Raw genomic sequence first — 22,823 nt, forward strand, 5'->3', positions numbered from 1 at the left:
GAGATAATTGTTTGGATTATTTTTTTTTTGTTTAAATTCAATTCTTTGATTTTTCGAAACAAAAGTCCTCGGACAATCCATTGATCAGTGTTCATCTCAACTATACTTTGATTGGAAAATTGAAAATTTTAATCAACAACGAAAAATTTTTCTTTAGAATTAAATTCTTAAAAATAATCATAACATTCAGAATGAAGAAAAAAAAACATCCACAAATGGTATTTTTTGTTTGTTTTGGAAGATGAAAGAAAAGAAAAAACAATTTTCTTAGAAACTTTTGAACAAAGTCAATCTGAAATGAATTCGGTGCATTGATTAAATAGTGGATCATGGATGATGGAAAGTTTCTTAATGAAGAATGAAGGGAAAAAAAACATCTGTCACAATCTATTTTTTTTATATTATATTTATTATGATTTATCAAGGTGTGTATTATGCAAAATGTGTGTGCGTGGGTGTGTGTGTAAGATTCAAGGCTTATTGTGTGTGTGTGTGTGTGTCTGCTGTTTGTTGTTTATATTATATTATATTATACAACATTTAATATTCGAAAGTGTTCATCATATATGATGATCATCAAAAGAATTTCAAAAGAAAAAAAAACATGCATTCCGAAAAATAAAATCCACTGATATCGTTTTTTTTTCGTTCCACATTCAACTAAGCGTTTCCCAAACCTCAAGATAATATGTCCAATAAAATATATTGAGAACAATGAATGAAATTGGAAATATGAAACGTGAAATATAATCAACAGTATAGGCTCTTTTATGTTTTGATTGTAAAAGATATTGATTATGGCTATTATTGTTATTATAGATGTTATTGTTGTTGATATTTCCATTTCCATTATTATTATAATTCATATTTACACCTGTTGTTGTTGTTGTTGTTGCCGTAGTCATTGTATTCATCATCATTGGTGGTACACGCCAACTACGATAACAAAAATTCTGATCATCATAAATTGATGGTGTTGGAAATGCATAAATATATGATTGTTTTCGATCACTTGTTCGTCGTTGTTGATGTTTAATTTGATTATCAATAAATATGCCATCATTATCATCATGACCATTGTGGCCATTTTCATCATTGATTATTGAACAACAACGATGACGAAGAATAGATGAAGGCATTTGTGTGGAAGTCTTATGACATTTCATTGATAATTTACATTCATCGTCATGACGGGATTTTGTTGCTTTCTATATTCAAATGAATTATATTGGTTTTAATATTGACAAACACAATCGATTAAGTAAATAACTTACATCATCATTTTCATGTTCCGAAAATTGTTTTGAATCTGTATCTAATTCCAATTTATCCAATCCTGTTAAACTACTACTACAACGAACAGGATGATAATGATGTTGATGAGTAGATATATGATTGGGCACTTTGTTTCGATGATGATCATCATAATCATGTGTTCCAGGTTTTATTCTAGTTGTTGTTGCGGTTTTTGTCTGTGGATCCATTATTCGTGTTTCGGTAGTCGGTGTGGTGATGGTTGCGGTTGGTTGCTGTTGATAAGCAGTCGGAGCAATACCAATCCAACCATTGAGCAATTCATCGGCCATTAAAATGTTGACCAAGGCATATTCCATAAGTGATGCAAATACAAATACCGTACATGATGACATGAATATATCAATAGCTTTGATATATGAAACCGGTGGTAATGATTTCTGTGATTGTGCATGTTGTGTTGATAATGTAAGCAATGATGTTACACACAATGTAACACGAGCAGGCACAGCTTCCGGTTTGATCCAAAACGATATCCATGACATTATTACAATCAAACATGTCGGTATATATGTATGAAATATATAATAACCTGTGAAATATGTGAAGAAAGCAAAAAAAAAAAATTACCAATATATAGCCAACAACAACAACAAAAAAAACTGAATTTTTTTCAAATTTTTTAAAAAAAGGAAGAAAAAATATTAAATTTAAAAAAAATAAATCATTTCATCGGAAATAAAATTCTCATTTAAAGTGTTCATCATCATTATCACCATTTCTAACAGCAATATTTCCGTTAAAACTATAGTTTGAATTTCATCATAATCATCATCATCATCATTAAAACTAGTGAATGCTAAACGAAAACTAGAAGAAAAAAACCCATTCACTTTATAATTCCATTTTCATCAATTTAATGTATTACAAAACCAGGACCCGAGAAAATATTTTCATTCAATGAGAGAGAGAAAGAGAGTGATGTCTTTTGTTTTGTACATATTTCTACATTGCTTATCGCATGTCATTTTTTTTCGGGGTGTTTCATAATAATTATTCTAATCTATACATAGACTACTTACCGATTCGACGTTTAATAGTGAATACAACCTGAACACAGGCAAAAGTTCCTGAGTTCAGTAACATGAGCATGGGAAAAAAAATTTTTTTTTCAAAATATTAGTGTGATAAGAATAAAAATTGAAATGAAAAAAATAAAAAAAAAATTCCATACCGGATGAATAATCAGTTGTACAATAATCAATATCTTTATTGATTAGATCATGTTGTGGTAATTCAATGTGTTCTTCCACCACTAATGAATCCGATTCTTCCCAATCAAATATCAAATCTTTAGTCGTATACGATACTTGTTTTTTTATTTTTATTATTATTGTTGAATAAATAAATAGACAAAAAAAAAACACAAACACAAAAGAAATTCAATTGTATAATAAATAATTTGATTATGAAATCATATCACACACACACATCATCATCATCATCATCTTACGTGATTCAATTTTCATCGTACAATTCTGTGTATCATGTGGATAGGTTTGAAATTTCATGGCACATGAAAGCAACAATGTCAATCTGCATATATAACGTGCGATGGTCGATGATGATCATATTTTGGTATGGTAAAATAATGAGAATGAGAATCAAAAAAAAAAAAAAAAAAAATGAGAAAAATTGAGAAAAAAAAGAGAAAAAATCAGATTCAAATTCCAATGACATACTATAGGAGTGTATTAAAATTGTTTGAATATATATACTAATGAGATGATATTAAATATGATTCATATATAAGGATACGCTACAGATTCTCATCATTGATATGATGAACAACAATTATGAAAGAATAAAAGAATTAAAGGGATGAATGAAAAAAAAAATTCCATGCATAGTATTGAAATATTTGCATCAGAAAAATAAAAGCAAATAATAAAATCAAATGAATATATGAATAATGTCAACTTTGATTATGAATGAAAAAGAACAAAAAAAATTATTTAAATGAATTCTGATTTTCATCATCATCATGATTCAATCAGCAGAGAATCCAAAGATTCCACATCGTTTCATATACGTATATAAAACAGGAATTGATTTTGGCCAACCACCAAAAACATCTGCCCTATCATTATTATTATTTCTAATTTAAGAGTAAATAACAACCAAAAAAAAAAAATAATAAATAAAATAAAAATAAAATCCAAAGTATGAAAAAAAAAGAATCCAAAAAGGCTAGGAGATTACAGAACAATGAACAACAAAGAAAAAAAAATGAATCATCATCGTCATAGAAAATTGATTCAGGTCGTTGTTAGAATTGGTAAACATATAGTAAAAAAAAGAGAGTAATGGTTAAGGATGTAGAAAATATTTAATAAGGTATCAAAAGATAATAATTGAATCAAAATGTTGTTGTTGTTGTTGTTGTACAATGGAACAATGGGTATCAACTTACTTGACCATATATAGAATAGTGTTATCCGAATAAAGCCTATATTGTATATAGAAATAGAAATGAATGAAAATAAAATTGGTACAAAATATGAAAACATAAATTGATTCTTGGAATCGATTGATCAAAATTGTGTGGAAAAGAAAAAAAAGAGAGAGACAAATTTCAATCATGTTTTGTAAACATTCGATTTTTTTTTCTGTGTTCACTTTCAACAACAAAAGGAATTTGTCTGATTTTTTTTCTTTTAATAGAGAGATTCATCTATTCATATGAGAAATGGATTCATCAATTCGATGAATTGTAAACGTTTGTGTTTCATACTTACCATATATAATGATTAGGAATGGTCATTTCCTGGAAGGTCACTTCTTTTGCATTCTATAAATACATATTTATGTTCATTTTTTTCATTAGAATCGAAATAAACGATTTTGATGAATCAAAAAAAAAAAAAAAAAAAAAACAAAACAGAAAATTACCTTGAAAAAAGAATCAGGCCGCCAAATTTTATCAATAAATGTTAATGGTAATAAACGATATGGGCCACGTGGATCATTACTAGTATTTACATTGTAAACAATATCATCCGGTATAATCAAACGATTGTCCTTCCATGATTGTGACATGAATATATCGGCAACATATGTCTATAAATTCAGAATGGTTTAAATTAATATTTTTTTGGCAAAAAAAAAACGCAAGGAATTAAGAAAGTATAAATACCATTGATCCTTCGTCAATAGAATCAAGACCAAGTACCCAGACATGAAAACGAACCACTGTTGGCTGTCCTAAAGTATACAAAAAAAAATTTTCGAATAGAATTTGAAATGTAACCGAAAAAAATGGGTTAACATTTGGAATATTTTAAGAGAATTTATTATCGAAAAAAAACCAAAAACAGAATCGAATTGGTAAATCATCATCATCATCATTCATGACGAATTAATCTTCTTATATTTAAACATGTAATAGGAATTAATCATGTGGAGATAGAGAAAAAAAAAGATTAGCAGAACGAATTTTGGATTATTTTTTCAGTTGAATTCATATACAAAGTAATCGAATCGTAATATTTTAATCAAAAAAAAAAAAAAAAAAAAAAAAATTTCTTCCATTCGTATGAATAAATCATCAGTCATCAGGAAGAACACACATATTTTGTTAGATTTTTTCTTATAAATTTTTTTTTCTTTATCAAGATATCATTCTTCAGTGTGTGTGTGTGTGTATATGTTAATGGCATGAAGCTTAACGAAATGAAAAAAAAGGATTGCCCATCAAGATTTTTTTTTGATATTTCGTACGTGGTTTTTCATTCCATCTGAATGTATCGTGTGTGTGTATGTGGATGCTGTTTTTTCAGCATACAGTATATATAAAAGTTGATTTTAATATCATTTTCAATTAGAAATTAATTTTTTTTATTCTTCATTTTTTTTCTTCTTTTTTGTATGTTCATTGATCGAAACATCAATTTCAATAATAATGAAGATCGAGAATGGTTCAAAAAAAAAAATAATAAGAACCTTATTGGATGTAATTAAGATCGTCAGCCAGTTTGCCCTTCAGTCAATCGATTGATCACTATTTCTAGAATCATCATCATTATTATTATTATACCGTCAACGAACAAAAAAAAACATGAACAACGATGTAATTCAATATTGTATACCCCAAACAAAAATATTCTTCTCCCAGATGGCTTTTGTGTGTGTGTGTGTGTGTGTGTGTGTGAGAGTACCCGACAAAAAACACTGCCAAACTACCGGAAAATTTTTTTTTGTTTTCGTTTTTTTTACATTTCTATATATATATATTGTAGAGTTTCGTCGTTCAACTGAAACTAAAATAATAATAACTACGGATCATTACATCAGCACAATGTGAATGATTAAGCAGAATTTTAGTTTGTTCGTATTTTGTTTGTTTTTTTTTTTTTTTTTTGTTCTCGTTTCGACTTTCACACGTTAACAATAACTATTTCATCGATGATACAATGAACAGGGGCAAAAAAAAATTTTTTTTTCAAAATGATAATAATAATATTGTCTTACCATTTTGTTTGGGTGGCATTAGTTTATCATAACCCGGAGGTACAAATGAATCGACATCGAAATTCAAATTCATTTTTACTGGACTTTTATCCTTTCCATTGAAATTACCATCATCAATATTATTATTATTATTATTATCATCATCACGAAGAATATGGCTGTTATTTAATGATCCCGTTTTCAAAAGATCCATACGTTCATTATCAACATCAACATCATCAACATCATCATCATCATCATCAGCAACATTTAACGGTTCTTGTTTATTGTTATTGATGTTGTTGTTGTTAATATTTTTTGTTCTCATCGAATCAATCACTATTGTTCGTATGGGTGGAATATTAATAACAGAATTTGATGACGTAGTTTTTGCCGATCCAATTGTTGTTTTTGTTGTTGTTTCCGATGATGATGATGATGATAATGATGATGTAGTTCCATCAATCAATAGATTCAATGGATTATGATAAATATGATTTATGTTGAATGAATCCTGATTTAATTGATGTGTTTGGTGTCGATGATGGTGATGTTGATGATGTTGTTGTTGTTGTTGTTGTTGTTGTTGTTGTTCTTTAATGACATTTTTCAATACTGTTTCGGGACTAATATAATTAGCTTCAATCAATCTGAAAAAAAAGAATCAGAAAAAAGTTGGTTATAATTTTTACATGTAAAAAAAACAAACCGAAAAAATTTGATAGACGACATGTGATTTAAACAAAATATAGCTGCAATCATCATCCAGATGAAATATGATGTTTTTACAGAACGAAATAATGATGATGTTGATGACGACGATGTTGATGATGATGATGATGATGATTTCACAATGTTATTTATATATTGTCGATGAGAAGGCTTTTTGTGTAAGAATTTTGAAGAAAAAATAATAAAATTATCAAAAATTCTTTTCCATTCAATACGTTCGTTGAATGAATTCTTTTCATCATCATTAATAATAATTCGGTTTAATTTTATCGATTGATTATCACTGCTATCCGTATCAGTATCATTATCATTATCATCATCATCATATTGATTACCACGAATGTCTGCCACTAGTTGCATTATCATTATCACAATCAAAACGATACCAAGGCTTATAATAATAATAATTTTCGGTAAAAATTTTTAAATATTTTATATGATCATCATTGTTATACGATTGATTCAAATAAATGTTTGGCCAGAAAACTTTAATGTTACCATTGTTAGTTTTGATTGATATGATCATCATGATCATCATCATGATCGTTATTATTATCACCACTAGCAATTTCGTTTCGATCATAATAATAATCAATTTTTCGCCTTGTTGTTATTGTTGTTGTTGTTGTTCTGGTCATTTGATTTTGATCATTATAATCGATAATAATTTTATCACCATTCAAGATAATCATTATGACCTATTCATAAAGACAAAATAAAACACATGAATGAATATATGATTGATAAATGTTAATATATTTGAATCTATTATTCTATATTCGCAAATGAACTACTCCAAACGCACACGCATACACACACACACACGAAATGATCATTAAGCTTAGAATTTTTGATTTTTTTTATTCTTGAAACAAGAATAAAAAGAAAAATTCTTTCCGAAACAAAATCATTTCATTTGGAATAATTTATCTCATGGCTACTACTACTACTACTAGTACCTTTGAATTTTACTATATAATCAGAAAAAAAACTATTGTTTAATCAAAATTTACAGATCACAAACACACACACACACACAATAAAGATTACTAACTGAAGAAAAACATTATCCACAGCAGCATATCTGTTGTTGTTGTTGTTGTTGTTGATGATGATTAGAATTATGTTTTGTTTTGTTCATGGTTAATGGTAGAATTTTTTTTATGGTTTGTGAATTGACCAGAAATAAAAAACAAAAAACAAACAAATAAAACAATTCAAAACAAGTTCTCTAATATGATGATGATGCTTTTGATGATGATATGATGATGGGTGCGTCACTCACACATGCAGTGACTCAGATTTTTAACAAAATAAAAAAATATAAAAACATTCAATTCAGCGTGAAAAAAAGACGCCCAAAATCTGGTCGCAATGACATTCATTTGTTTTTTTTCTTGTTTTTGTTTTTGTTTTTGATTATTATTATTATTATATCAACAACAAATATATAGTATAATCAAAGTTAATTGACCGGAAAAAGAATGATGATGATCATCATCATCGTCGTTATTTTTGTTAAACAAACATATCAGATCAAAATATAGATCTTGTTATATTCATATATTTGCTATTTGGGTATTTGCGGTTTGGGTCTCTCTCACTCTTTCTCTCTTCTCCTATAATCATCAAATACGAATGATGATGATTATTATTATTTCGATTAAAAACCCAAATCAAAAGAAAAAACTAATCACACAACAACCAAGTTCAAAACCATTTAAGATCCAATTGGTTAAGACAAGATGACAACACCCATTTCGTTTATTATTTCTGTTGTTTTTCATTGACATGATCCTAATCAACCATGAAGTCGTACACAACGATTAAACAACAACAACAACTACAGAATCGGAAACAAACGATTTTTTTTCACAGAATCCAAGTTCAATCGACTGTGGAGAGAACGAGAATCGATTCTAATTCAGAAAACAAATTCAAGACAATGATAATGTCTCCAATATTCCAGTGGTCCCAAGTGTAATTCCATTTCTTTGTTTTCTCTTCTCTTTTGTTGTTGATTTTGTGGTAAATATTTTTTTTCAAAAAAAATTTCTTTTTTCATTCTCTTTTGTTGTTGATTGAAATTTGAAATAGTTAAATATTTTTTTTTTAAATAGTTCTTTTTTCATCGAATACTACCCATCATCGAAATAATTATTATTCAAATAGGGTAAATTTGTTTGTAGTTATTGTTGTTTTTTTTCATCGAATTACCCCAATCAAACCGAAATATTTAGAAATTGGAAATGATAGCTCAAGAATTCCATGAAAGAAGAATGAATTCGTTCAATTGAAAAAAAATCATCATCATTGTGTTTCAATGCCAAAAAAAAACATATGTAAATATTAAACATACGATTTTATATTTTGATTACAAAAATATTGTGATTTCAAACAAACGATTTTTTTGATCAAATACATTAATTGTTAATAATAAAATTTTTTGGAGAAAATACTAATAATAAAATTATAATTCGGATTTTTGGTTTTGTGATACATCGACAAATTGATTCCTGAAGACTTGAAACAGTGAGTAAAACAAGACAATGATACATTCCAATATTTAAATGATCGGTCCCAAGTGTAATTCAAAAAAACCATCGAATATAATTTTTCTTGGTGAATTCAGTCTTCCAAATTTCTTTTGTAGTCAAGGAATGGTAAATAAAGGTAAAAATGCTTTTTCTTCATTCTACCACCCATCATCAAATAATTATTATTCAAAAGGGTAAATTTGTTTGTAGTTATTGTTGTTTTTTTTCATCGAATTACCCCCATCAAACCGAAATATATAGAAATGGAAATGAGAGAATATTCCAAAAGAAGAATGAAATAGCTCAAGTGAAAAAAAATCATCATCATTGTGTTTCAATGCCAAAAAAAAACATATGTAAATATTAAACATTCGTTTTATATTTTGATTACAAAAATATTGTGATTTCATGAAATGATTTGAAAATGATAATTATTGTTTGAATTTTTTCAAATAGAAAATACTAATAATAAAATTATTATTCAATGACGACATAATTATTGTTATTGAACATTGAATAATATTGATCGAGTGATTGAGAAATTCAAATGATCGGTACTGTCGTCAAGGAATGGAAAAAAGGTGTATAATTTTCTTGTATATTTTCCAAATAGAATAGAATATTCTTTGTCATGTTTTTTTTTGTGTGTGCGTCTGTATTCATGATGAAATATTCGTATATTTTATTCGGTTCAAATGAATATTGTAATAATAATCATTCGGGTGTTGTACAAATTATCGGTGTTGACATTTATTACAACAACAACAACAATAGAAGAGAATATATTCTGCAATATTCTTAAACCGAGCAACAGCAACAAAAATATGAGAAAACCAACTATAATAAATTATAATAATAATAATAACCGACTATAAACGAAATTCAACCGGGGAAAAGAAAAATTTTCTGTCAACACTTGATAATAATAATAATGCTTTTTCTATTGAAAAAAATTGGAAAATTTAACAATAATCGATAATCGAAATTATGTCATTGAGTTCCGAAATGAATGTACAATCAAAAAAAAAAAAAAAAAAAAAAATAGAAGATCCATACAGAATTTTGGAATCGAACAGTTTTCTTTTTTTTCTAAACGCCCAAAAAAAATATTCATTCTTCATCAATTTTTATTCGAAGAAGAATTTATTTGCAAATTAAAATTTTTTTTTTTTTTTTTGGTTTCCAGGCCAAAAAACAAGCCATTATTAATGGTAATTATGAATATAGTTTGATTAAAATCTAGAATCTTTTTCAAGCTCAATTTCTGTAATGAGAAAAAAAACGTATTTCAGTTTTCATATGTTTAAATGTAAAAAATAACGATGATAAACAACAGAACTATCATTCATATGGTTAGATTAAAACAGATGGTTTGAAAAAAAATCTCAATCATGATTCATTCATTCAAAAACGTGCCGAAATTCGTTCAATTTCTTGATATTTTTAAAAAAAATTTCTGTTTGACCACGATAATAATGATGATATTTACATTTGTGTTTGACCTGTGCACGTATACACATTGATTATATCGGAATAATAGAGCACGTCGATATCGTTTTTATCTTTTTCTATATAAAATGAATATTTATGTATATCTTTCGTGTGTGTGTGTGTGTATGTTTACGAAACGCATTCCATCCAGATATTCTTGTGTTTTAAAGTTTTTTTCCACATTCAATAAATGAAAAAAAAACTAAAAAAAATTGGCAACCCAATTGGCCTGAAATGAAAACATCTGGCATATTCACAACATAACAGTTTCGAAATTCCATATTGACCCTGTTGCATGAGAGAGCAAAGCAAAAATTCCATGATTTGAATGTGTTATTTTTGGCTTTTAATAGAAAATCCATTTAGAGATATCAATTCAATCAATTGAGCTTCAATGATCAATATTGATTCTGGTTTTGATGAAAGATCAGAAAAAAACCGAAATTATCGTTTTCATTTTCATATGAGTAACACTGATTGAAGTAGCTCATCATTTATTGACTTGATCATTTATTGAATGAAAAACGAAAGAAAAAAAAACCACATATTTCTCAAATAAATAAAATTTCTAACCTCAGAGATTGACATCCGAAACAGTGAAATCATTCGTAATGGGAAAAAGGGAAGAAAAAAAAATTCTGAACCATAAAAGAAAGCCCCAGACATGGGACTAGATAATACATAGACAGACATATCATTTCATCATTATGATAATCATCATTTGAAATTTATTTTTTTTTTCATATTCCTATTTTATTATTGCCTTCATCGTGAATTTGACACACGGATGAAAAAAAAAAAATAAAATGATTGTCCATGACATTGTGTTCATTAGTTAGCCAAGGAATATTCTAAATAATATCACTTATACTAACAAGATAAATTCAATCGATTCATTCTAATGATAATTCATTACATGATCAAAATAGAATCTATTACAAAATGAGCAGAATTTTTTTTCCAATAATGATGATTTATCGATTATTTTGACGTCACAATGAGATGAAAAAAAAATCATTTAATATGATGATGATGATGATAATCGTTTGTCAATAATTAATTTTTTTTTTTTTTTTGCTGTTCTCTCTCTCACTTACAAATGTGATCATGATATGCATTATGAATTTTTTTTTTCAATGCTGTTGTCGTGAATAATCCATTGTGGAGAAAAAAACTATAATATATGTATATAATCATAATTTATTACATTGTAATCCATCTTGATTTTTTTTGTCGCTGCTATTGTTGATGATTCCTGAGAATAGAATGATATGATGGACTTGAAAAAAAAGAAAATGAAAAACTTTCCACAGCCAAAAAAAAACCCAAAAATGAAAATGTGTGTGTGTGTGTGTTATAAATCTTGATTAAAAACTTTCAATAATAATGGTAGTATTCCGTTTCTATTTTTTTTTCTATCTTTTTGTTTGTTTGTGAAATCGATTGATTCATTCGTTTGAAACAATCATATATGGACAACAACAACAACAACAACGACGACAACAATGAAAACTTGAATGAATGGTTTTCAAATGAATATTTTATTGGTCAATTTCTATATATTATGATTTTGGTTTATGTTTCGAATGAATCGATAATAAGTCTAACCATTGGAGGGAAAAAAAAGAAAAAAAAACCTAGACTAAAATCAAATGGAAATAAAACACCACACAGCCAGACAAATCCGGGTATCGAATAATTTGACATTTTCATACATACATACACACTTTACCAATAAACAAGAACATTAGAGGTGTCAACAATACACACACACGCATTTGAATTAGCTTTTTCAATCGGTAATGAATCTGATTTATTTCAAAAGAGAAAGAGAGAGAAAGAGAAACAAAAAAAAACACATATAGTCTATCCTGGAACTGTCAATCTGATCGATTTCTCTCTCTCTTTCTTTTTGGCATATTCATAATGATGAAAAAACAAACTAACAATAAAATTCTAGATATGTTTTACAATGTTTTTATCCAAAAGAATCAAAAAAAAAAAAAAAAATTCTGAACAAGAAAAACACGAGCTCAAATGAAACTCGAATTCTACTGATTTGAATAAGATAAATATTTGCGTTTTTTTTTATTTTATACAATGTAAATGTAAATAAATGATGATGATTATGCATAAGATGATTGATTATCTTTTAGAGAGCGTGAGAGAGAGAGAGAATGAAAAAAACAACTGTCAAACTCAATCAAATGATAATTTGAATTGATCTTTCCACACCACTGAAAAGTAAACAAAACAAAACTCTCAAACACACAGACATTTTATGCTCAAAACGATTTGTCGTTATTATATTTTTTTCTGTATTCAACGAGTAAAATTCAAATTTTTTTTTTGTTTTGTTTATTTCTTCAGAATAAATGGAGTAAAATGTGCATGATGACGAGAAACCAATTTATTCAAAATTGGTCAAATGGTTTGTTCTTTTTTTTCAATTTTTTTTTCATTTGTATTACACACAGTGCAGTGAAAAAAAAACTCTTCCGGTCTGCAGTTTATATTGTCTCGTTTATCTTGTCTGTCTATATATATCTGGATAATACTGAAAATTCGCAAGAATTTACAAGAATCTAATATATAACTAATCAAAAACATCTGGACAACAACACTGGATAACAATGAAAAATGTCTGCAAGAAAAAAAACAATGATGTCTTCATATGATAATGATTGGAACATTCGTTGAAACATGCTTGTACATTTTGAATTTTTTTTTTATCGAAAAATATCCCTACAACGGAAAAAAAAGAATCGACAGACATGGACACATTGTTCACTTTGCTTAGGGCATATATTATGATGATGATTTTGTTTATATAATCAAAATCACATGATGATTATAATAATGTTCCAGAAAAAACAACACAGCAATCTAAAACCATACAATTTGGGGGGAGAGAGGGGAAGGACAAGGAAAAACCAATCAAATAAAATGATTGGCACAAGATTGAAAATCGACAGAAAATGGATATATATGCGAAGAAAAAACAAAGCTGTATTCTTGGATAATTGTATCATCGTCATTAGTTTTAATTTTGATGGATATTCTTTGTGAATGAAAAAGTTTTTCCAATAAATTCATATAATTTATGGCGATGTTCTCTCTGAACAATCTTAATCATTTATTTTTTTTTCGTTCTTGTTTATATCTATGTGATAAAATTAATCTACAGATAGGTCAAATCATTTGGATAAAATGATTATATGGTGGATGATGGTCAGCAAATGACAATCATTTTTATATGATCATCATATTTCATAATCAACATCATTATATTATATTTATACGCATTATACGTGGTTTCGGGCATCTATATTTTCATTCTTACGACCAAATGGGAAAAAACATAAAATGTCATTTACTCATTATAATGTGACTTTTTTTCTTTTTTTTCTGTTTTGAAACAAAACATTATTATTATTGGATAAGAAAAATGATTCTAATTCTCGTTATTTTTTCTGCTAATGTATTCGTATCTCATACATGAATGTATTGACACTTGTTGCCAATGAGAATGAAAAAAAACGAAAAAACAGAATTCACATCAAAGAATTATTGCGAACTAAATGCATTGTGTGTGTGTGTGTGTATTGAATCAATGAATCATCATCAAATATTGATAATGATGATTCAATTTTTTTTACTTTCATTCATTCATTCCATTCCATTCCATTCAATTAATTCATTTTATTTATTTATTCTTATTCTTATTCCATGTAAAAAAAAGAAAGAAAAAATCCATCAACTATTATTAGACCAATACATTGATATATATCTACTTGGATTTTTTTCTTCATTTTTGAAAACAACATCAACAACAACAAACAGAATGAATGAATTCTACAGAATGAGTGAATATCACTATATATATATTTTTTTCCCCCATTATTATTATGTTTGTTTGTCAATTATTTTCGATGATTAATAATTGATTCAATTATGGCCAAAGAAAAAACATCTGGCAACAAAAAAAAATATTGAATTTGAATCATATTGTAGTTCATAGACAAACACGATGGCCGCATGGTCTTTTTTTTATAGATTGCATGAACAAATATTGTCAAAATAATGAATTTTTCAGTAAAATTCTCATATTCAAATCAGTAAACAACACAATGTATAACATATTTACTTGGCACAACATAACACAATCATTATGTGATTGTCATTTATAACGACAACAACAACAAAAAAAAAATCGATTTCGGTATATAAAAAAAAAATAAAATTTCCAATCAAAATATATGAAAATATGATCATAATCATCGATTATGGATTATTGGATTGTTGGAATGAAAAACAACAACAACGAAAAAAGAAATTTTCATCATTTCCCATTCCTTAATAGCTTTGGGACACTGGTGATGTTTATCGAATGATTAGTTTTGATCTAATAAACTAGGCAACATCTGAGGATTAAATTCGTAAATTTTTTTTTATGAAAATTTTTCATTTTTGAATCACATGATTTAGTTTATTATATATATGAATTTCGATCGGCAATCTATTCGGATGTAATAAATATATATATGGTTTAACTTCCCCACTCCCCACAGAGAGAATTATTTTTTTTCTAGAATTAAATGATGATGATCCGGAATGGAACACACACACACACACATTCCCCAGACATACAGAAAATGAGAGAGAGAGAAACCAACAAAATGATTATTTTAATGATGATGATGATGAGATTTATACCTTTTAAATGAAGCAAACAAATGGAAAGAGAAAAAAACGTGAAATTTAATAGTTAAAAATAATAATTTCTTTCACTTTTTATCGGTACAAAATACGGAAGAATTAGTTTAGCCAAAAAAAAAAAAAAAAAAAAAAAACAGTAACAACAATGATGATATTAGGCAATCTTGAATTCTAAAATCATAAAAATGTCCAAAATATGTGCCCTAAAAAACCCACCAAACCCAAACTAGCCCATCAAACTCAGCTAAAGAGAAAAATATAAAGTTTTCTCTCACTCGAACGCCCATTATATAACAGCAATATTTCTTTCTGACGATGGAAGATTGAGATGAAAAGGGATGGAAATGAAAGAAAACAAAACAAAAACAAATGGGGCTGGAATAAAAACAAGAAAATTTCATCGTTTTTTTCGTTGTTTATCATGATGGAATTCTTGTTTGGAAACAAGGAATTTTGTTTTTGTTTTTCTTTCATATCCTATTATTCTTGTTTTTGTTTATTGTGATGTAACGAAAGAGGTAGAACATGAAAGAATTTTTCTTGTTATTATTATTCAACCAAATTTTTTTCTCTGGTTCTCATTGGTCCGATTATCATTATCATAACTATAGATATGAAAAACAAAAATTTTTTGTTTGTATTCATTTGTCAACACTAACCAATATATATTGTGTATGTAAAGACAAAAGTAGACCAAGTAATGCAATGTTGAAATAAATTAGTTTTAGCCACCATCATCATCATCATCATTATCATTGTGTGTGTGATGATGATGATGATGATGGTCGAAAAAAGTTTGAACCGGAGAAAAAAACAATCAAATGAATAATAAATGTATTTAATTTGACATATAAAATTCAAGCACAGAATTAGTGAATGAAAATGAAATACGAAATGACATAATATGTCGACCATAGTAATAATAAACCTCCCAATTTTATAGGTGCGGAAAATTGACTGAACAAAATTCCAGAGATGATGTCTCCACCACCACCACCACTAATACACTAGAAACAATAAAAGAAAAACTTTCCAAAATAAATGGCTAAAGTTAATTTACAATTATCTTTGTATGGCTAATAGCGGCTAAGCTAATTAATTTCAATAAGCAAATGAAAATTCCACAAGCAAAAACAAAAACAAAAGAAATCTGGTTTTGGCGTCATAACTGAATGAGTATTTACAACATGCATAATAGAATCCGTGATAGTTGAAAGACTATACTGAATTTGATTGAACATTTTTTTTTCTTGTGGTTTGTAAACTAAAATTTTTTTTGAATTCAACATCAATTATATCCATTGTCATATATTCTCTACGATTCTTTCATTTGGTTTCTTGTTCTATTCTATCACTCATTATTAATGAAAGTTGAAACAAGATTCTCATCGAGAAAAAAATTGAAATCAAATGAATTCATTGGGCGGAGTGACGGTAGAATTTTAAATGCAAAAACAACGTTTCTCTATTCGTAATCAGAAAAAAACCATATATTCAATTGGCCATCCTCAACAACACCATGAGACATCAGTGAGAAACAAAATTCTGAACGAAAACAAAAAAAAGGAAAAGTTTTTGAATTTCTTTCTTTTGGTTGGTTTTTTTGTTGTTTTGTTTTGTTTTGTCTTTGTTTCCATTATTCAAAAATACATATGAATTGATAATAAATGAATGAATGGATTAAATTGTCACATAGAAAGACACATAGAAAACAATCAGAATCTATTAACAATAACCGATCATTGGCATACACACACACACATACACACACACACATACACACGTATAAATGTTTTCCATTGGGAAATTTTCATTTTCATTCTTTCAATCATTATTATTTGATTCAACTTTTTTTTTATCACCAAACTATCATCAATCGTTTTACAATATAATCGAATGACAAGCTAAAAGATGATGATGATGATGATGATTCACAATCAAATATTATAAACCCTGCATGAGAATAACGAGAAAAAAAATAATACTAGGAAATAACGATAACCATGAAACGTGAAGTAATAATATTATTTAAAGCAGAATATCTCTTTTTTGAAATCACAAAAAAAAATGAAATTTTCATTCCATATTTTCCCATTTATGTTGTTATATTCTACCTTTTGGTTGTAAAATCTATCGACAGAATCGACATTTTCATCTTTTTTTCATGGAAAAACAAAAAAAAAACAAGGACCAAACAAATACACATTACATATCAAATATAAATGAATAATGATCATCATCATCATCATCATTATAATGATGATGATGAAAATATCATTCTATACAGAAAATGACATTATCATCACATCATCATAGACAGGTTATCATTATGCTGATGATGATGATGACATTGTATCATCATTATGAAATGGATCGTGATCACCATCACCATCATCATCATCATCAAAATACTGTGAATGTGAGAAAAATAATTCCCAGAACTGGAAATGTTATCAAAAAAAAAAAAAAAAAAAATAGAACAAAAAAATTTTTTTGTTACGGATAATTTTACAGAATAATATGGTGTGTTCCGCACTCACGCACACACACACACACATACACAATGTAGAATGAAGCAAAAACAAAAAGTAAACCAATTCTTGGATGTCAAAATGAAAAAAAAAATTCCATGTAAATTATGTAGAAAATTCATGAAAATCAAATAAAAGTCGAATGTTGATGATGATGATGATGATTATGATTTAGATTATTTTTCATCATCTTCATAATATTCTCCACAAATCAGGGTTAAATGATGTTATAATAAACTTTAATTTGTAGAAATAAATAATAACCCGGTTGTTTTATTTTTTATTTTTTGTTCTTATTGTTGTGTGTGTGTGTTTTTGTTTTCGGGCAATTTCAGGAATTGTTGGCAAATGGAAATAATTTATCCGATTTTCCATTTCTTTTTTGTTTTGTTTTGTTTTATTATGATAAAAAAAATTCTAATCAAAATACCCAACAACATATATAAATTTTATTTTCCTAAATTTTTTTTTTTTTCTCTCTCTCTCTCTCACTTTTCCCAAAGGAAAGGATCATTCTGGTTATTATAACCACTTTTGTTCCGGATCCTGGAATACAACACTCACTAGCATGGATAATGATGATTTTCCATTTCTGAAAATCGACACCAATGGCCATCTCTTGTAAAATGAGCAACAATAATAACAACAACAACAACAACAACAATAATAATAATAATCAAAAAAAAAAAAAAAAAATTGATTCGAATTTTCGTGACTATAATCTATACAAGTATCAAGAAGAAGCACTTACACACACACACTGAAACATTTTTTTTTATTTTTGCTTGTAGTAACCACCACCAATAATAATAATAACCGGAAAAAAATGTATAGTTCCTTAGTGTGTGTCAAAGGATTAATTTTTGTTCGTGGTCTATTTGTTAATGGTACATACATAGATCATTGAAATGAAAAATAGTACAAGCTAGTAACAAGAATTTTATTTGATATAAACAATTTGTTTGGTTGGTTGGTTGGTTGGTTGGTTGGAAAAAAAATCTTGTTGTTTATAATGGGAAAAAGAATTTTTTTCTCTTCGATTTCTCTTCTGGATATATATTATATCACAAAGCCACAAACACATTTATTTGGAATAGACAAAAAAAAAATATGGAAGCAAAATAATAATCGTTATCGTTATAGTGAATTCTTTGTGGTGATTATTTTTTTTATTCTGTTTTTCAAGTTGTTATTTTTTTCATTCTTTAATAGTTGTGTGTGTGTGTGTGTGTGCGTGTGCAAAGAAAAAAATTGGTTACAGAATTAGATAAATAGAATAGAATAAAACTAGGTACAAAAGATTTAAATTGAAAGTTTTTGCACCAATTATTGGTTATTAGGCAGGTATTTTTCTTTTTTTCAACACGACGAATTTCAATTGTTTAAACAAGTGTGTATGTCTTTGTGTGTGTGACTGTCAAAAATATGGCACAAACAGAATAATAACAATGAAACATCGTACTCATAATCGATAGTTTATGGTGGCCAAATATAAGAAAAAAAAGAAGAAAACTTTTTCTATTTGGACAATGGACATTCTTATCTTGGCAACAAACGACAAAAACAGAAAAAAATGGACCAAAATTTTTGATGATTTCAATTTAATTAAAATTTTTTTGTTTCCAATCAACCATGCAACAATAATCAAGATAATTGCTGGTTTCAGATCAAACATAACCACAATAGATAAAGAGTGGAAAAAAAAATAATTCATCCACACATGAAAAGTTTCAATTTTTTTTTTGGCAACATCAACGAAAAAAAAACTGTGAAAAAATCAAAATGGAAAAAAAATGTGGAAAATAATATTGAATGATGATTTGGCCAAAGAGATAACCAAAAACGTTAACCAGAAAATGTCAGTATGGTATTTTCACTATTTTTTTTCCTTTATCTTTAACATCCTAAATATGCACATGCATTCAGTTTTATCTTTTTTTTCTGGCTCAAAGCTTCATCTATTCTTTTGCTGTGTTTTAAATTACAATTTTCATAATTGAAAAATGTTTCATCACTGAATCCCATTGAGACGGTAGCTACGAATAATAATTTCAGTGAGTTGTTGTAGTAATGGTAGTACAATGTGTGTAGTATTACGGGGTAAAGGAATGAGAAATGAAAATTGGTTTTTTTCTTATAGATTTGTTATATATATCTTTTTTTTGTCATGCACAAGGTATTTTGTGATGAAAAAAATATATGTTTTTTTTCATCACATTTGTCATTTATGGATTTAGAATGTTCGCGCTTGTTGTATGGAATGTATGATGGATTCATCAAAAAAAAAATTGTCATGGAACACTTACCTCTCTCATCACATCTCTTTTTGTTGCATAAAAGTGTACCGATGATGACAATTTTGAAAGAAAAAAAATTTCTATAGTTATGTTGGTGACAAACAACAACAACATAAAAACTAAAACAGAAAACAACGAAAGCGAAGATTATCAAGAAATTTAATAATACGATGATGATGATGATGATGATGATAACAAAAAAAAAACGAAATTAAATTCTCTCTTTTTTTTATTCTTACACACATATATAATTTGTCAAAATGGAAAATGACGTCGATGATGGTAGTAATAGTTCCAATTTGATAATTTGATCAAATTACCCAAAAAAAGAGATTGATTTTTTTTTCTTGTTTCCTTGTTTGTTTATCGAAAATGTCAATCCGTTTGCCGTTATGTTTATTGATTGATGAAATTTGTTATTTTTTTTTGCCGTATTGTCCAACAAATCTCTGGCAATTAATGAAATTTTATAAATAATGAAGAACAAAACTGAGAAAAAAAAATTCGAAACAATGCTTGAAACCAATCAATAATTGAATTTATTTTACAAGAATATTGCATTCATCCATGAAAATGATGGAAACAACAAACATGCAAACTCTTGATAATGCGTGTGTGTTGTGTGTGTGATTCATGATAGAAAATGAAGTGAAAATAGAAATCGATAAACCAAAGGTAGCAAACATTGTCTGTTATATCAGGTATTATCGTGTTATTATTATAATTGAATATTTATGTGATTCGAATGTTTTATCATCATCATCATCATCATCATCATCATTATCCATTGGTAAATGATGATGAATGGATGTGAATAATTAATCGATAATTCCAGATGTTCCAGTAGAATTATAAAATAATTATTTATATAACAGCTATATGTTCAATTTGAACATATGCACGCACACACACACACAAGATGAAAAATCGAAATAGATAATGTTGTTGATGATGAACCTGGAGAGAATGGAAAACGAAATTTTTTTTTTTTTGATTCAAATTGATGCTTTTCAAGCTAGGTTTTAATAATAACACGGTCAAACACACACACACAGAAAATTGAATGAAAGATAACCAAAAAAAAAAATCGTGAATTCCGTCAGCATTATAATTTTGCATTTGATGAATGAAATGAACATTTTAATGAGATAAATAAATAAATGTCATCAGAATATTAGACGAGTGTATATCAGATCAAGTCAACATACACACACATACACACAAAAAAAAACAGAATCAACCACCAGCCAACAGAAAAAAAAATGATGATGATTACTGTTTTTTTTTTATTCTTTCATTTCATACTACGGGTACTTTAAATTTTTATCTTTCGCGCTTTTACACAATCTATGGTGAAGAATTCCATACAATGGTTGATTTGGTCCAAATGAATGGTTTTTTTTGGTGGTGGTGGTGGTGGTGATGAAGAGGAATGAAATTTTTTTAGTTCTCTGAAACACAGACGCACAAAACATCCTAATATATGAATGCTGGATGTTCAAGGGTTTTTTTTATATATGTGATTAGTAAAGTGAATAGTATTATTCTCATAGCGCACAATCTTTATTTTCACATCTGTATATACAAACAATAAACATCTCTGAAGATAACAAAAAAAAAACATACAATGAACCGTTAAACAACAATGAAAACGAAAGAATTTTTATGCTTGCAAAAAATAAAAAAATAAAAGGGTAAAAATATTTCCAATACCAAAAGGATGTATCCGATTTCATGGCATACACACACACACACACACACACACATAACGTAATCGATTTGTATATCAATGAAAAAAAAAATTTCATTCCGTTTGTTTCGAGATGAATGTTTCAATCATATAATATTGATTCAACATTCGATTCATTGGATGAAAAAAAAATTCACTTTTTTTTCATTCAAACACAATGGTGTGTTGTTGTGAGAAAAAAAACCAAAAGTGAAGAAAAATGAAATTTAATTTGATATCGACAAAAAAAAATAATGCGCCATATTTTCATTTGGTTTATCATCATCATCATCATCAACTTAACGATGAAAAAATTATGATTGAGAAAACAAAAAAAAACAACGGTGAATGAAAAGTCGAGAAATTCGGTGTTTTCAAAACAAAACAGAAAAAAAGTTCCTGTAATTTTAAACTGAACATGTATATATATGATGATGATGATGATGATGTGTGTGTGATCTACTTCTGATCATTCGATGAATGAATGGAACCGAAATCGATAACAAAACAATTGATATTGATTTTTGTGTGTTCCGATTATTAGATTTAACATGACAAACAAACAAACGAAAAAAATTTATTCAAAATTCTATTCTATTTTTGGCTTCATTCTTATTGTTTTTGGTAAAGAATTGTTGAAGAAACAACGCTGAAAACCAAAAAAAACAAACAGTAAAATTTTTTTTTTCATTTCTTTCAAATAATTTGCAATCAAAATTCTAGAACAACAAAAAAAAAACAACAATACATCCAATATTTCTGCCAATAATAAATGCTAAAATTTCGATTGTTTTTTTTTCTTGGAAATATAAAAGAAATAATCCGATTTGTGCGTGTGTGTGTATATACGTTTGTGTGTGTGTGTATTTGGATTCATCAGGCCATAAAATTATATTCACTGCAACACCACTAACCACACATACTGACAAGCAAAAATATCAAAAAAGTGAAAACGACGACATTGATTGATTCGAAAAAAAAGAGTGTGTTTTAATAGATCGAACAACAACAACAACAACAACAA

General features: G+C 27.4%; 1 protein-coding gene across 4 annotated transcripts; it reads right to left on the minus strand.

Moving 5' to 3' along the window:
• Positions 1-317: 317 nt before the first annotated feature.
• LOC124494889 (uncharacterized) lies at positions 318-20,137 on the minus strand. 4 transcript variants are annotated; one of them, XM_075729669.1, is made up of 12 exons: positions 20,080-20,137; positions 6,473-7,193; positions 5,785-6,413; positions 4,451-4,518; positions 4,207-4,374; positions 4,053-4,105; positions 3,728-3,763; positions 2,768-2,850; positions 2,489-2,623; positions 2,337-2,384; positions 1,275-1,846; positions 318-1,208 (listed from the first exon to the last, which is right to left on the minus strand). In XM_075729669.1, exons 2-12 carry the CDS (start codon positions 6,859-6,861, stop codon positions 657-659), a joined length of 2,733 nt encoding a protein of 910 aa, XP_075585784.1. In that variant the 5' UTR covers positions 6,862-7,193; positions 20,080-20,137; the 3' UTR covers positions 318-656. The 4 variants fall into 4 exon arrangements, with proteins under 4 accessions (XP_075585784.1, XP_075585781.1, XP_075585782.1 ...); XM_075729666.1 differs by lacking the exon at positions 20,080-20,137 and adding an exon at positions 7,550-7,672; XM_075729667.1 differs by lacking the exon at positions 20,080-20,137 and adding an exon at positions 7,455-7,567.
• Between the last annotated feature and the right edge of the window lie 2,686 nt (positions 20,138-22,823).

This window comes from Dermatophagoides farinae, chromosome 3 (genome assembly GCF_024713945.1).
Source record: "Dermatophagoides farinae isolate YC_2012a chromosome 3, ASM2471394v1, whole genome shotgun sequence".
Classification (NCBI taxonomy): domain Eukaryota; kingdom Metazoa; phylum Arthropoda; class Arachnida; order Sarcoptiformes; family Pyroglyphidae; genus Dermatophagoides; species Dermatophagoides farinae.